Source organism: Natator depressus, chromosome 11 (genome assembly GCF_965152275.1).
Source record: "Natator depressus isolate rNatDep1 chromosome 11, rNatDep2.hap1, whole genome shotgun sequence".
NCBI classification, from domain to species: Eukaryota; Metazoa; Chordata; order Testudines; family Cheloniidae; genus Natator; species Natator depressus.
In genome coordinates, this window is record NC_134244.1 from 59,294,509 (window position 1) to 59,313,273 (window position 18,765).

The 18,765-nt window shown below is 46.4% G+C and overlaps 1 protein-coding gene across 11 annotated transcripts in view; it reads left to right on the forward strand.

Moving 5' to 3' along the window:
• The window catches only part of KIAA2012 (KIAA2012 ortholog), a 103,123-nt gene that overhangs the window by 21,379 nt on the left and 62,979 nt on the right, over positions 1 to 18,765 (forward strand). For 8 of the 11 annotated variants that reach the window (XM_074967937.1, XM_074967936.1, XM_074967933.1 and 5 more), the window contains exons 4-8: positions 2,736 to 2,903; positions 7,170 to 7,366; positions 13,088 to 13,313; positions 13,705 to 13,829; positions 15,607 to 15,775. In XM_074967937.1, the coding sequence (XP_074824038.1) occupies positions 2,736 to 2,903; positions 7,170 to 7,366; positions 13,088 to 13,313; positions 13,705 to 13,829; positions 15,607 to 15,775 (885 nt within the window). The remainder of the gene's footprint in view (positions 1 to 2,735; positions 2,904 to 7,169; positions 7,367 to 13,087; positions 13,314 to 13,704; positions 13,830 to 15,606; positions 15,776 to 18,765) is intronic. The other 3 variants (XM_074967935.1, XM_074967934.1, XM_074967938.1) reach the window with 2 other exon arrangements.

Consider the following 18,765-nt stretch of genomic DNA (forward strand, 5'->3'; position numbering starts at 1 on the left):
ACATAGCCCTCGCCCGCACTTGCGGGCTCCTTTGATACCTCTTCCAATAATAGAGATTTCTTTTGAATGGATAGCCATGGATCTGTTAGGGCCCCTAGAGAAGACAGCTCGGGGCCACCAACATGTGCTTGTTGTACTGGACTACGCAACCCAGTACCCGGAAGCTGTTCCCCAATGCAACACAGCTTCCCAGACAATAGATAAGGAGCTAGTACAGATCTTTGCCCGGGTTGGGCTACCCAAGGAGATATTGACTGATCAAGGACACCTTTCATGTACAAGTTGATGAAAGATCTCTGTTCATTGATCCATGTACAAGCACTACGGACCTCTGTATACCACCCGCAAACAGATGGCCTGGTGGAAAGGTACAATAGGACCCTCAAGGCTATGATCAGGAAAGTGGTGAGCTGGGATGGGAAAGATTGGGATACCCTATTGCCTTACCTCATGTTCGCCATCTGGGAGGTTCCGCAAGCCTCCACGGGTTTCTCTCCATTCAAACTACTATATGGGCGCCACCCTCAGGGTATATTGGATATAGCCAGAGAAGCCTGGGAAGAGGAGCCAAATCCCAGAAGGAACATAGTTGAGCATGTACTGCAGATGAGAGATTGGATAGCCCGAGTTATGCCCATTGTATGGGAACACTTGGAGAGAGCACAGGAGACCCAACGAACCCATTATAACCACCAAGCGAAGCTTCGACGGTTCCAACCAGGGGATCGGGTGATGGTACTGGTGCCCACAGCAGAAAGTCAACTGTTGGCCCAGTGGCAGGGACCCTATGAAGTAATCGAAGCTGTGGGAGAGGTGAACTATAAGGTGTGGCAGCCAGGACGCCGGAAATCGGAGCAAATTTACCACATCAATCTTCTAAAATCTTGGCACGATCAAGAGGCATGCTTAGTCATGCAGAAGACCCTTCCCCAAGAGGATAACTTACACGAGCAAGTGAGGATATCATCCAACTTGACGCCGATCCAAAAGATCGAGGCAGCCAACATGATTAATTGCAACCGAGATGTTCTCTACAAAACCAGGGCGGACAACTGAAACCTATCACCATATCCACACGATCCCCGGAGCCAAAGTAACATTGAGTCCCTACTGAATCCCAGCAGCCAAAAGAGAAGAAATCAAGGCCAAAGTAAAGAAAATGTTAGAATTAGGGGTTATTGAAGAATCTTATAGTCAGTGGTCCAATCCAATTGTTCTAGTGCCTAAACCTGACGGTACCATGAGATTCTGTAATGACTTTCGCCGGCTGAATGAAATATCCCAGTTTGATGCATACCCCGTACCACGCATCGACGAACTGGTTGACCGACTGAGTAGTGCCTGATTCTTGACTACAATGGATCTGACAAAAGGGTACTGGCAGATTCCTCTGAACAAAGAAGTTAAAGAAAAGACAGTATTCTCCACCCCGGATGGGCTATTCCAGTACACCGTCCTCCCTTTTGGACTACATGGGACCCCAGCCACATTCCAGCGCCTCATGGATAAGCTGCTGCGCCCCCATACTAGTTATGCAGCTGCATACCATAGCTGATACTATTAGAGTCCCTGGGCTGGAGCCTGGAATAGAGGGTGGGCCTGGGCTCCCCATCCCGCACCGCTTTGCCCCCTGATTAATCACTGAGACTGGGAGACAACAGAGACCGTGCAAGGAAGGATAACTTCTCCTCACCTCCCTCACTGGCTTATGATGAAAATGGCTCAGTAGACTGTGACCCTTGTCTCTAGAGAGAGAAGGGTTACGTGGAGGGTCACAGTGAGCCTCTGAGGCTAGCGAAATCCGCCAGGAAATGCGGGACCCACGGAGGCAAGGACAGAGCTTTGTCACAATGCCTAATCCAATTTCCTTTGAAATCAATAGAAAGACGCATAGATTTCAACAAGAGTTGCATTGGACCCCCTTGTTATGTTTACTTAATGTTTATGAAAGCTACAGTACTGAATACTAGAATCTGATATGCTCATAATTTAAATACAAGTGAGATGTAACATGGAAAAGATCCATGTTCTGTACTTACTGATCTGGAGAGTTTGAGAAGGGAAACTTCCACATCTATCAAAACAGAGGTGGGCCCAAGCTGCAAGATCTGTATCTTGAGCCTAAATTTTCCCCAAATGTGGGGGTGTTGGTTTAGTCCACTATAGCAACAGAGGACAATCACAAAGTTTGGATTTGGATCCAAATGTTACCGAACTTCAGGGGAGTTCAGCTCTGAGGTTTTGGTTTGGGCCAATCTCTAACCTTCAGCATCTTCCATAGATGAAGGTTTATTCATGGTCCATATGTATTTTTAATTCTTTAGTCTGTATACAATTGAATAACCTGCAAACTACAGGTATAGTTTACAGTCTGAGCCAATACACTGTACTAGACACATTCCTGTCAATATCAGAACTAGTTGAAAAAAAATTGTTTGAAAAATGGAAATAAAAACATGACCTTATTTAACAAAGTTGAAAATGAAAACGGTGCGGGGGGGGGGGGGGGAAGGAAAGCCAAATTGAAAACTGAAAAATTTAGAAGGTTCACAACCAAAATTGTTGAATAGACAGAAACTCATCCTTTTCAAAACCCATGGAATAAAAATGGCTTCAAAATTTTTCAGTATTTCCCCTTCCTTCCATTTTTCAATTAGGTCTAGCCAACACATGTAACATTCTCTCCTGTCCTATCCCAAGTAACATCTCTTTGCTTTGCAATATATGCTTTCCAGGATATATCAGGGACCCTTTATTACTTCAGGAGAATTCCCTAAACACACCAAATCACAGAATAGGACAACAGGACCTGTCAGCTCCACCCAAAAAATATCACCTCCTGCCTGTGTTCCCATCTTTCTGGGCTGAGCTAAGCCAACACGTCCATCCAGGTATAGTAGCAGGTAATTATTTTTTAATAGACAAAAATCCACCCTGGGTAAGATTTAATGTTTGATTCAGTGTTTATGCCTGTAGACAGATCATGTGCATAATAAAGTCTTCTCTGAAGGGATGTATTATTACTAAGTTATCATCTTATGAGATAGCTCTCAAAAAGGAAACATTTCATAGAAAAGGCGTACTTCAAAAATTAGTAAGGGAATGTTTGGGATTAGAACAAAACCTATTGAATCTTTCAGTGAGATGGCCAGATAAGGTAAGAGTGAGTAAGCAGTGCAGCTAAGGGCAAGAAACAAGGACCTACATGTACAATCCTCTGTTAAAGTTAAAGGAGTTGTGCACTAATAGTTTACTTCCTTAGGTTTCCACTCTGCGCCATTATTATTGCACCACATCCACAAACTCCGCAAACACAAGAACCCAACATTTCTCTCCTTAGCACTTCCTTCATTTTACAGTACAAGTAGAAAAGCACCGTGATATTGCTCTTTCTTCCATAACACTGTCTCTAAGGTTATCTGTGATGCTGCTGGCACCACTCTGAGACATGACCAATGCCTCCAAAACTTATGTAGGTCTGATCCCAAGAGGCACCATAGTGCCCTCAACTCCCATTGCAGGCAGTGGGGGCTGAGAACCTCAGTACATCATGGGAGGTGCTGAGAACATTTCAAGGGTAGCCCTGGACTCTGCCTCTCATGTACTGGCCCAGCCATTCCCTGGTTTGTGCACAATGGTCACCCTCAGCTCTGGAGCCCGGGCTCACAATTCCATAAATGTAAACATCTTTTTGTAAAAAGCGGATTTTTGAAGGGAATGTGGTGCTTCAAAAGGGTGCATGCACCAAGAACGGAGTGCTGCGTTTATCCACAGGAACAGCGTGAGCAGCAGCAGAGCAAGCTTCGCCACAAACCTGGCAGGGACATTTGGTTGTGTGGCTACTTGTCCACTGGGAACTGGACTACCAAGTCATTTTACATAGGTGACTGGACAGCCCTCAGACAGTAAGGACTCATCACTGAACGGTCTGGATTCAAACCCAGTGACCTAGGTGAAGAGCTCTGTATCCCATTGCCAGCCTTCCCAACTCTCCGTGATTCATTGCTGCCTCTCCTTTGCCATGGCAGTTCCTGCTACTCCAGTACACATGTTCATACATCTATTTCCAAGTGGTGTCAACAGCCAAAAGCGTCTTTTCTCATGCACACCTGGGAAGGCAGCTGTGACCATTTCTCTCTGATGTGGACCTTGCCTCAGTTACCCACTGCCTTTGCAATAATCCCATCTGGAGGTCACAATCGGTGTGTTTACACTGCAGCTGGGAGTAACCCTCCCAGCTCAGGTAGACAGATGCACACTAGCGGGGCTTGAGCTAGCACGCTAAAAATGGAGACATGGCTGCACCAGTGGAGGCTCAGGGCTAGGTACCCGAGCTAGACCCAGGAGGTTGAACAGGTCTGAGCTCAGGTGGCCAGCCCAAGCCTCTGCTGGTGCAGCAACACCCACACAGCTATTTGGAGCGTGCTAGCTCGACCCCTGCTAGCACAAGTCTGTCTACCCAGGCTGGGAGACATGCTCCCTGCTGCAGTGTAGACATACTGTACCTACTGACCTCTACATGGGGCTATCCATGAAGATCACTCAAGAACCACACAGCTGGTTCCAAATACAGCTAGCTGCCTGCCTGCCTGGGGAGGTTAGCTGCAGCGAGCGTATTATACCAAGAGCCATGCCCTGGCCTCTGCTCCAGCAGTATAAAACATCTACATAGCTGCTGGTCCTGTACCATCTCTCTACCTAGTCCCCAGAACAGGAGGTATAAATGGGGCATCGATATACCTTGGTGATTCCTGACGGCCAGAGTGAACCCTTGGGGCTGTGGGCAGCTGGGCACAGGTTTGATACATCCCAGGATCTAGGCCCAGTTCTCCAACGACTGCACTGATTTCCTGTGTGTTTGCACTACAAAAATAGGTCAGTGTCAGAAGCCACTATAGATCAATCGAATTCCCCCTCAAAAAAGCCACACAAGAGGCGGCTGGGAGAGAGGGGGAATTGTCACAGGTCCCCGTGCTGTGTTACCCTCTAATTGTTTCCCAGGGGTAGGCAGGAGTTCATTTAGCCCCCACAAACTGGGGGGATCTGCTGCAGGCCCTGTGGTTTCACTTTGCTTCCCAGTCCCCTGCTGCTATCTCTACACAACTCTAGGCTTAGACAGTTACTGCTCCTGGAGCTTCCCTTTAATGAGGTGAGGTTTTCGCTACATGGTAAGAGTTCTCCTCAGAAAAGTTATACTGTACAGCCTCAGGCTGCATGAACTCTGAGTGGATTCCCCCTGGGGCTGGGGGAAGGAGAGAAATGGCGTGTTCCTTTCCCTTTCTGATACAAGGATTCTGGAGCCATGAAGCCTGCTACATGGAAAGGGTGGGATGGTACTGTTTTGACCCAGCTGCCTTCTCTTCCATGCAATAAAAGGCACATACACATGGGATCCTTCCAGGCCAGCCCAGCCCACAGCTTGAGCCCTGGCTATCAGAGAGATCTCCATATTCCTTATACACCAGCAGGAAAAGCAGAGACCATGAGATGCACTCTAAGCGGCAGTCATTAGATTTGGACATCTAAGAAAGATTGTTCCTCAGCAGGGGGCTCTCAACCACTGATCCAGCAAAGCTAGAATAGTCATTTGAGGGCATGGTGTCAGATGCATTTTCTCTCAAGCTTTTGCTTGCCGTGGGGTGACTGTGGCATGTATACACAGTTTGTTGTGCGCGGAGTAATAATAAATAACACCACCCACCTTTTATATTGCACCAGTTCAGTTGCTTTCAGTCTGTTGACATTGGTCAGTGCATTGTTTCAGTAATTTTGAATTTGCCCCCAAGGATTCTGTGAAGGAAGCATTTAGAATCTAAAACAAATTAAATATACTTCCAGTGCAGCCAGACTGCTTCAAGGAGCTACATGAGAAAATCCAAAGCAGTGTGCACCTAGTCTGTTGGCTCCACTGAAAGCTATTAAAATGTGCCAGCAATTATGGAGCAACCAAGGCTACTCTGCTCTTTCTCCCCTGTGAGGCAGCAGGTGCCATTGGAGGGTGGAGGAAGGAGGGAAGGGCTACAGAGCACATGTAGAGGCAAGGAATAGTAAAGGGTCCCAGTGTTCCTGGCCACACCACAGCTGCAGGGCAAGATGTGAGAAGAAGTGAACCCGCAACTCCTCCACAGCAACAGACATGACTCAAACACGTCAGTTTAAAAATTGCAGGGAGCAGCTCAGGGGACACATTTTCAATTCATAATAAAATGGACAGTTTTTTCCTTAACACATTCATCCTCTGAAACCACAAGTGTCCTCAGCACACAGGTTGGCTGTGACTGCTCTAAAGCATTACTGAAAGATTTGTTAACTTTGCAGAAGACATATGTTGATGCAAACCCTGTGCTAATAAGAAAATTCCAACAGAATAAATGTACTGAACAGACCACAATGCTGCTGAAAAACTTGTTGCAAGCCAAGGCCATGCTGACTACAGAGCAGGCTTGGAGCATGCAGCTGTCAAAGTAGTAGTGGAAAGCCATATAAAATATGGTACAGGGAAAATCCCCTGTACAATGAACCTTTCCCACATCTGCCTGAGGCTTGAAAGTTAATTTCCATAGTAAATTTCCTTTTCAACTTGATGTTGCTTTGCTCCTGGTTCAATGAATACCTCCCCTGTTTGGTACAGACTCTGCTAGGATACAGGATGTGAATTATTAATGCAGGTTGCGTTCAAGTTACGTTTCAATCCTTTCTTCAGGATGCATAGTTTTAACTTCCAAAGCACTGGGAAACACCCTAAAGAAATCCAATCATTGAAGTGAACCCCCACTTTCTTGAATATAGTATCAATTATGAGACACATTGTGACTCACCTGTTCCCAGGTACATGGGAGAGCACACAAGGAGCTTTGTCCCCTTTTCATGCCCTGCAGAAGGGCCACTCACAATTGCTGTCCCTAAGCTCAGGTGGCCAGGGCCCTACCCTCCTCCATATCAGCCTGTTCCTAAAGGATAGTTCGACCTGCATTAATCACATGTCCCCAGGCCATTCAGGAAAGGAGCATGTCCTTGTGGCACAACCTGGCCCAGCTCTCCTGCTGGGGTGGTACAACTCCCAATGGGGATCAGTGGCTAAATGCCACAATTTGGCCCTAAATAAGTTAGAACCTCTCTGAAGTGCAACAGTTCATTTTGTGATCCAGTCCTGACACGCTGTCTTGCAGGCCAAAGTTACTCATTTCAGAAGGAGGCCGAGAACAGAGAAAACCTGGTGGGAGGAGATGAAGTAGAAGCACATGGCCGGAGGAGAGCTCGAGTACCTGTTCGGGTTTCAGTGAGAAGACTGAGTCTAGAACTCAGACCTCCACCTGCAAGGGAGGCCACCTGGAGCCAGAATGCAGCATGCACAAGGGTCCCACAGGTACCATTTCTTCATTATCAACGATGATCTCTGTCTTCATACAGATCAGAATCCCCTCAGTTCCTCTTGGGACTGGTGCTGGACTAGCATGGTGGTTATTCTTACAGCAAAGTTTTGCTAGTATAGCTCTGGCTTCATGCAGCAGATACTAGTCATGTTGCTTAATGTACACATATACTATGGTGATGAGCCTGGTGTAAGAACCTACATACAAATGATAATACCTAAGGCCTTGTCAACACTAGCAAGTTTCTGCACAGTAAAGCAGCTTTCTGCGGTGTAACTCCCGAGGTGCACTCACTGCCAAGCCACTTAGTGCACAGAAACTGCGCAGTTGCAGCGCTGTAAAAAAACCACCCCAACAAGAGGCGCACAGCTTTCTGCACCGGGGCTACAGTGCTGCAGTGCCAGTGTAGACACCCTGGTCAATTACAACCCTGCAGTTGGCCTCTGGGAAGAGTCCCACAATGCCTGTTCTCGCCTCTCTGCTCATTGGTTTGAACTCTGCTGCCCTCCCCTCAGGTGACCAACTGTGAGCCTCCCCTCAGGTGACCAACTGTGAGCCTCATCCCTTAAATTCCTAGGGAATTTTGAAAGTCCCCTTCCTGTTTTCTCGGCGATGCGTGCAGTGGTCTCAGCGCATCTTTCCAGGTGGTCATGCCTGCTCCACAGACCAGTGATCCACCGCTTGGAGCAATGCTGAGCTGCTGGAACTCATCGGTATTTGGGGAGAGGAGGCTGTTCAGTCCCAGCTGCACTCCAGCCGTAGGAATTATGATGCCTACGGACAGATTTCACAATGCATGACAGAAAGGGGCCATGACTGGGACACATTGCAGTGCAGGATCAAAGTGAAGGAGCTGTGGAATGCCTACCACAAGGCATGGGAGGCAAACCGCTGCTCCGGTGCTGTGCCCATGAGCTGCCGGTTCTACAAAGAGCTGGACGCGATATTCGGTGGCTACCCCACCTCCACTGTGAAAGTATCCACTTTAGATACTTCAGTGGCTCGCATGCCAGGCGGGAGTGGACCGAGCCAGGAGGAGGAAATCTTGGACGAGGATGTGGAGTGGGAGGAGGACCCAGAGGCAGAGGACGACTTGGAGGTCAGAGATGCATGCAGCTAGGAGCTCTTCTCTACCCCGGAGAAGGCTAGCCAGTCACAGCTGTCAGAGCTTGGTGAAGTGCAAACAGGAGAGGAGGCCCCTGGTAAGTGGCTTTGATTTTGGGAATCGCTGAACCGAGTTGTCGGGGGCAGAAGGGTTGCAGAAAGCAGGCTTGTGTCTGTATCATGCACGTACCACCACATGCCTAGTCTGAGCGGCGGAACAGGGTGTTGATTGACTCCTCACTTCACGGGAATCTGCCCCAGAGATCTCCACGAAACTCTCATGGAGATACTGGGAAATCCGCTGCTGCAGCTTCCTTGGCAGAGCTGCTTTGTTTCTTGCCCCATTAAGGGTAACTTTCCCGTGCCACTCTGCTGTCACTGGGGGAAACCATTGCTGCACACAAGTGAGCCGCATAAGGGCCAGGGCGGAAGCTGCAGTCTTGGAGAAGACCCTCCTTTGATTCTCTGCTCACCCTCATATCTTCCATAATGAACGAGATATCTTCCATAATGAACACTACCTGTAGAAAATGTGGGGACATGTGATTATAAGCCCTCCCCACTTCCCCCACACACAGTGTTGGCTCTCCCCAAGAGCCACGTGCCCATTATACAGTACAGTCGTGGAACACTGATTTCTCCTGCCTCTGCAGTTGCTCACCATCTTGGGGGTCTTGTGGCTCATGTGTGCTTGCCTGGGGTCAGCCAGTTAGTGGCAGGTATTTGAATAGTGGCTGTGTTTTAAATCACTGAATCAGTGGTCTGTGTGTTGCGAACAGTACTGCTTCTGTTGCATTTTGGCTTCACAGATATGACCTTGGGATCCCAGCCTCCCTCTTTGTTATCGCCAGCTGAACGGCGGCGCAGAATTAGAAAGCGGCCACAAAGGACTAAAGAAGACTTTCTGTTTGAGGTCATGATGCACTCCGCAGCCGAAAAACAAGAGTTGAAGGAGGGCGGGACAGTGAGAAGAGGGACCGAAAGGAGAACACGGCATGCCAGAACGAAGCCATGGAGCGGCTCTTAAACATTATGGAGCGCCAAGCGGACATGCTCCAGGTGCTACTAGCACTGCAAACCGAGCAGCTCTGCGCCCGCCCTCCCCTGCAGCCACTGTCGCAAAAGTCCTTCCCATGCGTCCCCCCCAGACACAGCCAACACACTCTTATCAACCTCCTGTCTCCAGTCTGTACCCACTGCATTCCACTCCTGCCTCGTCACAGTCCAGCCCTGCGGACACCCACTACCCACTGCACTCAACACCTGTCCCTCTGCAGTTTAGCCCTGCTGAAGTATAGTACCTGCTGCACTGTACTCCAAAGGACAAGGTTGCATATGATAGCTGGACATACACAAATCTTTAACCGTCCCAGGACCCCACCTCCTCCTGGCACCCTCCCTTCCCCCATCTCACACAGTGCTGATGTGTTTTTTTGTTTGTCTCTCTCCTCTGGTTGTTGTTTTTTAATAAAATAATTGTTTTGGTTTGAAAGCAACCTTTATTCCATTAATTGAAAGCAAACAGAGCCCTACAAAGCAACAGGCAATTTTCTTAAACTTTCACAGTGCATCATCTGCACCAATCACAATCACCTCCTAACATTACAATCACTGCACTCCTGAGCATAGCAACAAATATTAGTGGCTTTCAGCTTTAAATTGCTGCCTCAAGGCATCCCTGATCCTTATGGCCCCGCACTGCGACCCTCTAATAGCCCTGGTCTCAGGCTGTTCAAACTCAGGGTCCAGGTGCTGAGCCTCTGTGGTCCAGCCCTGAGTGAAGCTTTCACCTTTCCCTTCACAAATATTATGGAGCATACAGCACGCGGCTATAAGCATAGGAATATGGTCATCGGCCAAGTCCAGCTTCCCATACAGAGAGCTCCAGCGGCCCTTTAAACGGCCAAAAGCACACTCCACAGTCATTCTGCACTTGCTCAGCTTGTTGTTGAACCGCTTCTTGCTGCTGCAAGGTTCCCCATGCATGGCTTCGTAAGCCACGGCATTAAGGGGTATGCAGAGTCTCCCAGGATCACAATGAGCATTTTGACTTCCCCTACAGTGATCTTCTGGACCGGAAAGAAAGTCCCTGCTTGCAGCTTCCTGAACAGGCCAGTGTTCCGAAAGATGCGTACGTCATACACCTTTCCGGACCAGCCTGCGTTAATGTCCGTGAAATGCCCATGGTGATCCACAAGTGCCTGGAGAACCATAGAGAAATGTCCCTTCCGATTAATGTAGTCGGTGGCTAGGTGGTCTGGTGCCAGAATTGGAATATGCGTGCCATCAATCACCCCTTCCCCGCCGCAGTTAGGGAAGCCCATTTGTGCAAAGCCATCCACAGTGTCATGCACGTTGCCCAGAGTCACGGTCTTTCGGAGCAGGATGCGATTAATGGCCCTGCACACTTCTGTCAACACGAGTCCAATGGTCGACTTTCCAACTCCAAACTGGTTAGCGACCGATCGGTAATAGTCTGGAGTAGCCAGCTTCCACAGTGCAATCGTCATGCGCTTCTCTAACAACAGGGCAGCTCTCATTCTCATGTCCTTGTGCCACAGAGCTGGGGCGAGCTCATCACACGGTCCCATGAATGTGGCTTTCCTCATGTGAAACTTCTGCAGCCACTGCTCATCATCCCAGACGTGCATGACAATGTGATCTCACTACTCAGTACTTGTTTCCTGAGCCCAAAAGCAGCGTTCCACTGTGGTCAGCACCTCCGTGAATGCCACAAGCAATCTTGTGTCGTAGCTACTACGCGTGGCGAGATCAGTGTTGAACTCCTCTTGCCTTTGCAGTTTAAGGAATAACTCCGCTGCCACTGTGATATGTTGGTCAGAGCGAGCAGCACATTGGTCAACAGTGCGGGATCCATTCCTGCAGACCAAAGAGGCAGAGCATGCAGTACACAAACCACTGAAAGATGGCACCAAATGCGGACAGAAGCACAGAGATTGCTGGGATGCGAAGCAATGCATCATGGGGCATTGGGACAGGACCCAGGATGCCCCACAACCCCCTCTGCCTTCCCAGAACTTTTAGCAGGAGAAGAGGAAGAGATGCTCTGTGAGATAGCTGCCCAGAGTGCATCTCTCCGAATACCACTGCAAGTGCTGCAAGTGTGAACACGCTATTGTGCGGGCAGCTGACAGTGTGAACACACAACAGCGGTTTCCTTTCAGTGCTCTCTGAGCAGAGCTGTAACTGCCAGCCATGTAACTCTGCCAGCGTAGACATACCCTTACTCTTCTATAACGCTTTTAGTCAGTAGATCTCAGAGGAGGACAGTATAATTAGCCCCAAACCATGCCTTGGCAGCACTGACTTAGCCCTGGTCTGCACTAGCGGGGGGATTGATTTAAGTTACGCAACTTCAGCGATGTGAATAATGTAGCTGAAGTTGACGTACTTGGATCGACTTACTGTGGTGTCTTCACCGTGGTGAGTAGACTGCTGCTGCTCCCCCTCCGCCTGCGCCTCTCGCGGCGATGGAGTACAGGAGTCGACGGGAGAGCACTCGGGGGTTGATTTATCGCATCTAAACTAGATGCGATAAATCAACCCCCACTGGATCGATCGCTGCCCGCCGATCCAGTGGGTAGTGTAGACATACCCTGAGTATACTGAACTAACATAAAGAATAGAAGTGAAACTGTTATACTCTTAGCATTCCGTCTCTTCCTCAACACTGTAACTTTTTCAGCGTCTGATTTAAGAATTGCTGAATAGACAATAAAAGATAAAATTTAAGTACAAAGCAGGAGCTACCATGCAAACGGTCATAAATTAGTACATATTCAGAGAGACAGCAGAAGAGAAATACCCAGCAGCATTATATCCATCAGAAGTTCTCAATCGTTTGCGGCCCCAGTCTTGCACTGCTGAAGTTGGTGGGAATTTTGCAATTGATTTCAATGCAGGCACGCATAGTCCCTTGGACTATATGGTATATAAAGAAAACATAATAAATGTAACAAAAAAGAAGTGGTTGTATATTTAAGCAGTTGATACCCTACATAGAATGAAACCTGTGACAACTGAGAAGAGAAAGACTTAGCATTATAAGTCAGGCTGAAATGGTATACATGAATGTGGGCTTGTAAAAAATAGATGGTTGAAAATTTTCTGTGGAAAAATGAAAAGGAGGACTTGTGGCACCTTAGAGACTAAGCAATTTGTTTGAGCATAAGCTTTCGTGAGCTACAGCTCACTTCATCGGATGCATGTTGCATGCATGTTGCATCCGATGAAGTGAGCTGTAGCTTACGAAAGCTTATGCTCAAATAAATTGTTTAGTCTCTAAGGTGCCACAAGTACTCCTTTTCTTTTTGCGAATACAGACTAACACGGCTGTTACTCTGAAACCTGTTGAAAAATGGTTTTTGATTAAAATTCTGTGAAAAAAGTCTGCTTTCCAAAGAAAGTGTTGAGTTTTTGCATCAAAACTGAAGACATTTTTTAGTTTTCTGACAAAACTTTAAAATTTTCTGTGGAAAATTGACAAAAATGATTCCTCCCCAACCCCCATTTTCATTGAAGTTAGCTGCAGGGGAAAACCATTTTCTGTCCAGCTGTATTGTAAAGCCAGTCATTCTGCCATCTCCTAGGGCACAGAGGTGGAAGATCACCAAGATGTGGAGCGTGCAATGGAGGACCAATCGCACTGGGAAAAGCCACACCAGACAGAGAGTCAAGAGCACTGTGAAAAGCTGAACCAAACTGTCAAGAGCTCTGTTGGGAATGCCACTATTGATACTTCTCAGCTTTTGAGTAAGAGATCCTACATGACTTTCTATGGAGGCTATTTCCCCGGAAGAAAAAAGACCTACAGCAGTAAGAAATACCCCTCCTTAACTTTATTTCTTGTCATAGTTTTGTTTGTAATGAATTTACTGGACTTCTGAAGAATGAGGGAAGTCCAGTAAATTTTATGGGTACTGTTATAACAGTCACTTCTGGATTATGAGCACAGCAAGAATCTAAGGTTGCATTTTAATTAATGACTATGGTCGTGTGTTGCAGTGCTCATTGGGAAGAGGGCAAAGAGTTGTATGAAGAAACTTTCCTTCTCCTTATTACCATGGGTGCACGGACTGGTAAATTTATTCTTCCTCCCATCCTTGAATGGTTCAATGATAGAGTAAATACTGACCGATATCTGATGCCACTAATACATATTTAAATTTCATCCCCTTTTCATCTCATCTCCATTTTCCCCCTTCAGTTAAACAAGGACATCTGAATAACCAGGATGGAAAAGAAGGGCACCTTATTGAAACAGGTTTTTTCCCTCCTATTCAGTCTGCCATGGACTCAGAGCAAGGTGTGGTCAGGGTGGAACACAGAAAGGTCAGATTTTTAAAAACAAATACTGCAATTGTTGTGATAACGTATGAAGTGGTCTCCTCTCAGGGTTCATAACATGAATATAGGTAATCTTGCGCACATACGAATTGCCATACTGGATCAGACCAGTAGCCCATCTAATCCAGTATCCTGTGTCCTACAGTGCCAAGATCAGATGCTTTAGAGGAAGGTGCAAGAAAACCAGTAGTGGATAGTTATTGGGCAGCCTGCCCCTGTGGAAAGTTCCTTCTTGAACACCAATAGTTAGAGGTTGGCTTATGGGGTTTCTATCCCCTCCAAAACACATTTATTTTAAAATATTTATCTATTTAAGTGCCTGTCCCTTTCTGTAATTGTGAAAATGGAGTTTTATCCATTTCAGTATATACAAAATAGTGAAAGTGAAGCTATAAAGGGAAACAAAGTGCTACTGCCCCCTTTGAACTGGGGGATGCAACAGAATGCTGGAGACGCTGAATACATGAATGTTCTTGAGCTCATCCTGAGGCTACTCTATACCACAGGGATAAGGGCACTTGAAGTGTGAAAGTAGCAGGTGAAACAAAAGACACTGAGGAAGTGAGGGGAAAAATACTTACGGCCACATCAGCACTACAAAGACAAGCATGGTTGTTCCTTGATGTGGTTACAACATTGTAACAGATTATATGTCTAGGGTTATAGTTCTTGTTACCACATGATCAGGTACCATCCACAATACACATCTTAATCACGCTGTAACTGCATCAGGGACAACAACATGGCAACCAGGCCTCCTGATACAACTATATTTATAGTGTATAAATTCAAAATAGAGATTCAAAATGGAGCAAGAGAGTGTCCAACCGGTAAAGAGGTAAGGAGCTGGGAGTCTGAAGGCCAAATGCTGGTACCCACCACGAAGCCTCAATAAATCGGACTGTGCCTGGAGAGACTGAATGCTCTTGTGTGTGTGCGCATGCACACATGCATGTGCCCCTCTGCAGGGAGGGTCTTGGGTATCCATGCATGCTAGTTCTTCAGATGCCACGGTTGCTTTTTTAAAAATTAGATTGCTTGACATTTAAAAAACCAAAACGTGGAGGCAAATCTTTCTCTCCTTAACCATGCCTGTCATCATATACTCATAAAAATGAGGCTATGTCTACACTTAAAACATGACACAGCTGCAGCTGCGCCACTGTAGTGTTTTAGTGCATTGCTGTAAGTAATCCGCCTCCCTGAGAGATGATAGCTAGACCGATGGAAGAATTATTCTGTTGACCTAGCTCTATTTGCACTGGGGGTTAGATCGGTTTAACTACATATCTGAGGGGTGTGGATTTTTTACATAGCTATGCCAGTGTAACTTTTCAATGTAGGCCAGCCCTAAGTTAAAATCTGATCCAACTCCCATTGGAGTCAAGAGAAAGATTCCTGTTAACTTCATTGTGTACGTGTATGTATGTTTTAGAACAAGACTTTAAACAATTCGGAACCATCAGATTAAACACCCTGGGCCTAATCCAGCTTCTTCTTCCACTGGGTTCTGGAGAAGTCCAAGGCTTTGATGCCGGTGGCCAGGACTGGGACAGAATTGGGGAGGGTCAATCAGCCCCTGTTCTGCAGAAGATGCCCAGCGGAGTTAGGGAATGCAAGAGAATGGAAGAGTGAAACCAGCCTGGCTTTGTTGAGCTAGTAGGTTGTGCTTTAGCAAGCCTATAGAGTGAGGAATAAAAATATAAGTCAAAAGTAATGGCAGTATTTGGAGTTTCTGACATTTAGGATTTATATTTTACAGCAGGCGCCAGAGACTTTGAAGTTCCCTTCAATCTCAGAAGAATTACCCAGAGCCCAAGTCCCCCATAGGAAACAATTTAGATCCAGTGATCCCCCAAAGGAGCTTCTGATCCTGCCTTTGCTTATTCAGTTGCAAACCCAGCCCAAGACCGAAGCAAAGAATCAAACAGGTACCATCAGCTCTAGATGAAAGATTCTCTGATCTGTCTAAATTCAAGGTATTTGTAAGCTACACAATGATTAGACTGGGACTGCAGAAAAAGGGAACTCTCCCATCTTGGACTGGGTCATTTCAGTGTTAGCTCTTGTGTTCTTGAAGATATTCAGAGCAGGTTTATTTTGGATTCCACATGGTTTATATCCCAAAGATGAGTCAGAGCTCTGCGCCTCAATACAGTGTAAAAGCAGCAAAGTTTCTGCTAATATTGGGCAAATGTCAGGAGATTCAGATCAGATAAAACACCCCCAAACTCAAATTGTTTTTCCAAAGCTTATTTGAATAAGCCAAACATTTTTGGCATGAAAAAAGTGGGCCGGAGATTGACTGGTATTTCAATATCAGTTGAGGACAAGGAATATTGGATATGAAACATAGACAGTTCATTAAATTGAGGCACAGGGAGGAATTGGCCGGGGGCCCAAATGCTGCACCTGATTTGCCCTAGATGGAGCAGACTGCAGCCTCCTTTATCTTGAACACAGAGGTGTGCCTCATGTAGACTGCAGGTCCTAACATGCAATGCACCATCTAGATTTGAGTGGCCTGCTTATCAGATCAAGACAGAGCACTGCATGCTGGGACCTGTAGTCTCTGAAGGCTACATCTCCTTATTAAAGATGAAGGTGGCCACAGGATGCATTGCAGAACTTCACAGATCACATATGGCCCTTTCAGGGTTTGTCTGCAGCATGACATACTGCCTGTGGAGGAAATCAAATTTGGAACCTGCACTGTCCAAGCAACAAGGGCCGGGAATGCTAAAGACAGAGAACGCTCTAATCTTAGGGAGTAGAGAAAGAAATTGCCTCAGATAAATACTGAAGCTCCCTTGCAAGATGCAAAGAGCAGAGCTGCTGGGTCCCAGAAATAACTGAGTCCACCGTTTTCCACTGGAAAGAGTCACCACCGTGCAGACAGAGGAATGGGTAAAGTGAGGAAAGAGGACACATGGATCCTTTGATTTCTCCCTTCCAGGAAATAAAACAAGGGGCATGTAAGATCCTAAGTCTGACTTCATGTTCCATAACAGTCTTCAACTGGCAATGTCCTCTTTAAGGGAACGCCTGGAACTGTTACTCACATACTAAATAGCCCCTCTGACTTCAGTGGGACTGCTTGCAGGAATAAGATTTGAGGACTGGTCCCTTAAAGAATTAATCTAAATGTTAAATGGTCAGGATTACATTTCACCTTGTATTTAGCTGTGACACTTTGAGTTAGTTTCCCAGGGCTGAAGAAGAGCTCTGTGTAAGCTCAAAAGCTTGTCTCTCTCACCAATGGAAGTTGGTCTTATAAAAGATATTACCTCATCCACCTTGTCTCTCTAATATCCTGGGACCAACACAGCTGCAGCAACACTGCAAACAGGACGACATTGTCAGAACCTTTTGAAAACCCGGCTTCCAATGACAAGTATTTTTTTTAAAAATCAAAAAATTATAGAAATGTATGAAAAAGGTTTGTCTGAAGTTGCTAATGCGCGATAGCTGTTTCTATGTTTCTATGTGCATTATAAATGGAAAGGAAGTTCAGCAGCTTTTCCATTTGTCATGTAAGGAAGTAGCTTTGAGCAGTGATCTTCTCTCACCAAGGTGACTCTTGAACCACTGATGTCAGACTGGGCAGAATCAACAGATTTTGCAAATCCAGAACAAAGGGACAAGGGCAACACCACTTTCTGTAGAGTATTATCAACCCACACTGATGTGCTACATGGACGGTTATATTTCAACATGACCAGAAACTAGAAACTGGGTGATGATATGGATGTGTTGGGGGGTGGGAGGTGCTGATATTCCATCAGAGGCCCCTGCTTTCTGTAAGCAGGCAATCTGAATACTTTCACATAGGACTATGCTGCCACTTATAACAGCAGTTATGCCTCTTTCCCAATTTTCTCCTTCTCTGGATACCTTTTCCCATTCTACCTCATTCTCTTCTTTCCCTCCCCTTTCCCCACTGTTCCCTTCTCCCTCTACATTAGTGTTCTCTTCTTTTCCCCCACATTTCCCCTCCCTTCATCCTCTACCCACCTGTTTCTCTCCCGTTTTTCATAACACTACTTCCATAGATTTTAGGGCCAGAAGAGATACTATGACCATCTAGGCTGACCTCCTGCATAACACAAGCCATAGGATTTTGGTATCTCCCCACAGCTCCTCTTCCCCTGCCCTTTTCAGCATCATCCAGCTGTCACCCGAGGAGCACATATTTGCTCAAGCTGACTCAGCACTCTCAGAAGCAGCAATTCCTTTCTGTCTGGCTACTGATTTTATTCCCTCCACACAGAAGGAGCTTTGCTACAGCTCCAGCTCAACATGAACTAGGCGGGAAAATGGCCCAGATGCTCCTGCTCTTCTACATATTTGCAAATGTTAAATAAAATGGGAAAACCAATAATCATGGTAAAACAATTGTTGCAGTACTACACAAAAAAAGTACTACTGCAGTCAATAGATCTTCACGAAAGACCACATGGGTAAAACTAAACTGTATCCCAGACCAGCTGCAGGAATGATTGGAGGGACACTATTTTATTCAAAAAAGCAGCATGCCAGTAACCATTTAGGGCCAAGTTCTGCCCTCACATACATGCACGTAACTCCCAACGAAGTCACTGGTAGTTGCATAATTATACCAGTATCTGAGGGTAGAACAGAATGTAACATCAGTCCCACAAGTCTAGATTCTGGCTTCAGTGCGATACTCAGTACTGTGCACTAAACAGAAGTTGTTCAGAAAAGTTAAGAGAACCCGTGTGTAGAACCCCGATATTGAATTCTATGAGAATATTCTCATCATGGAGGTGGATTCCACGTTTCTTCAAGGCCAGGTGTTGACCAAAGAAGCTGTTAAGCTCAGCGATCTAATGTGCTCCTGTTAGGAACACTAATCTGGTTCACCCACCACTGCAGTTGCATTTCTCCCATTCCAGCATTG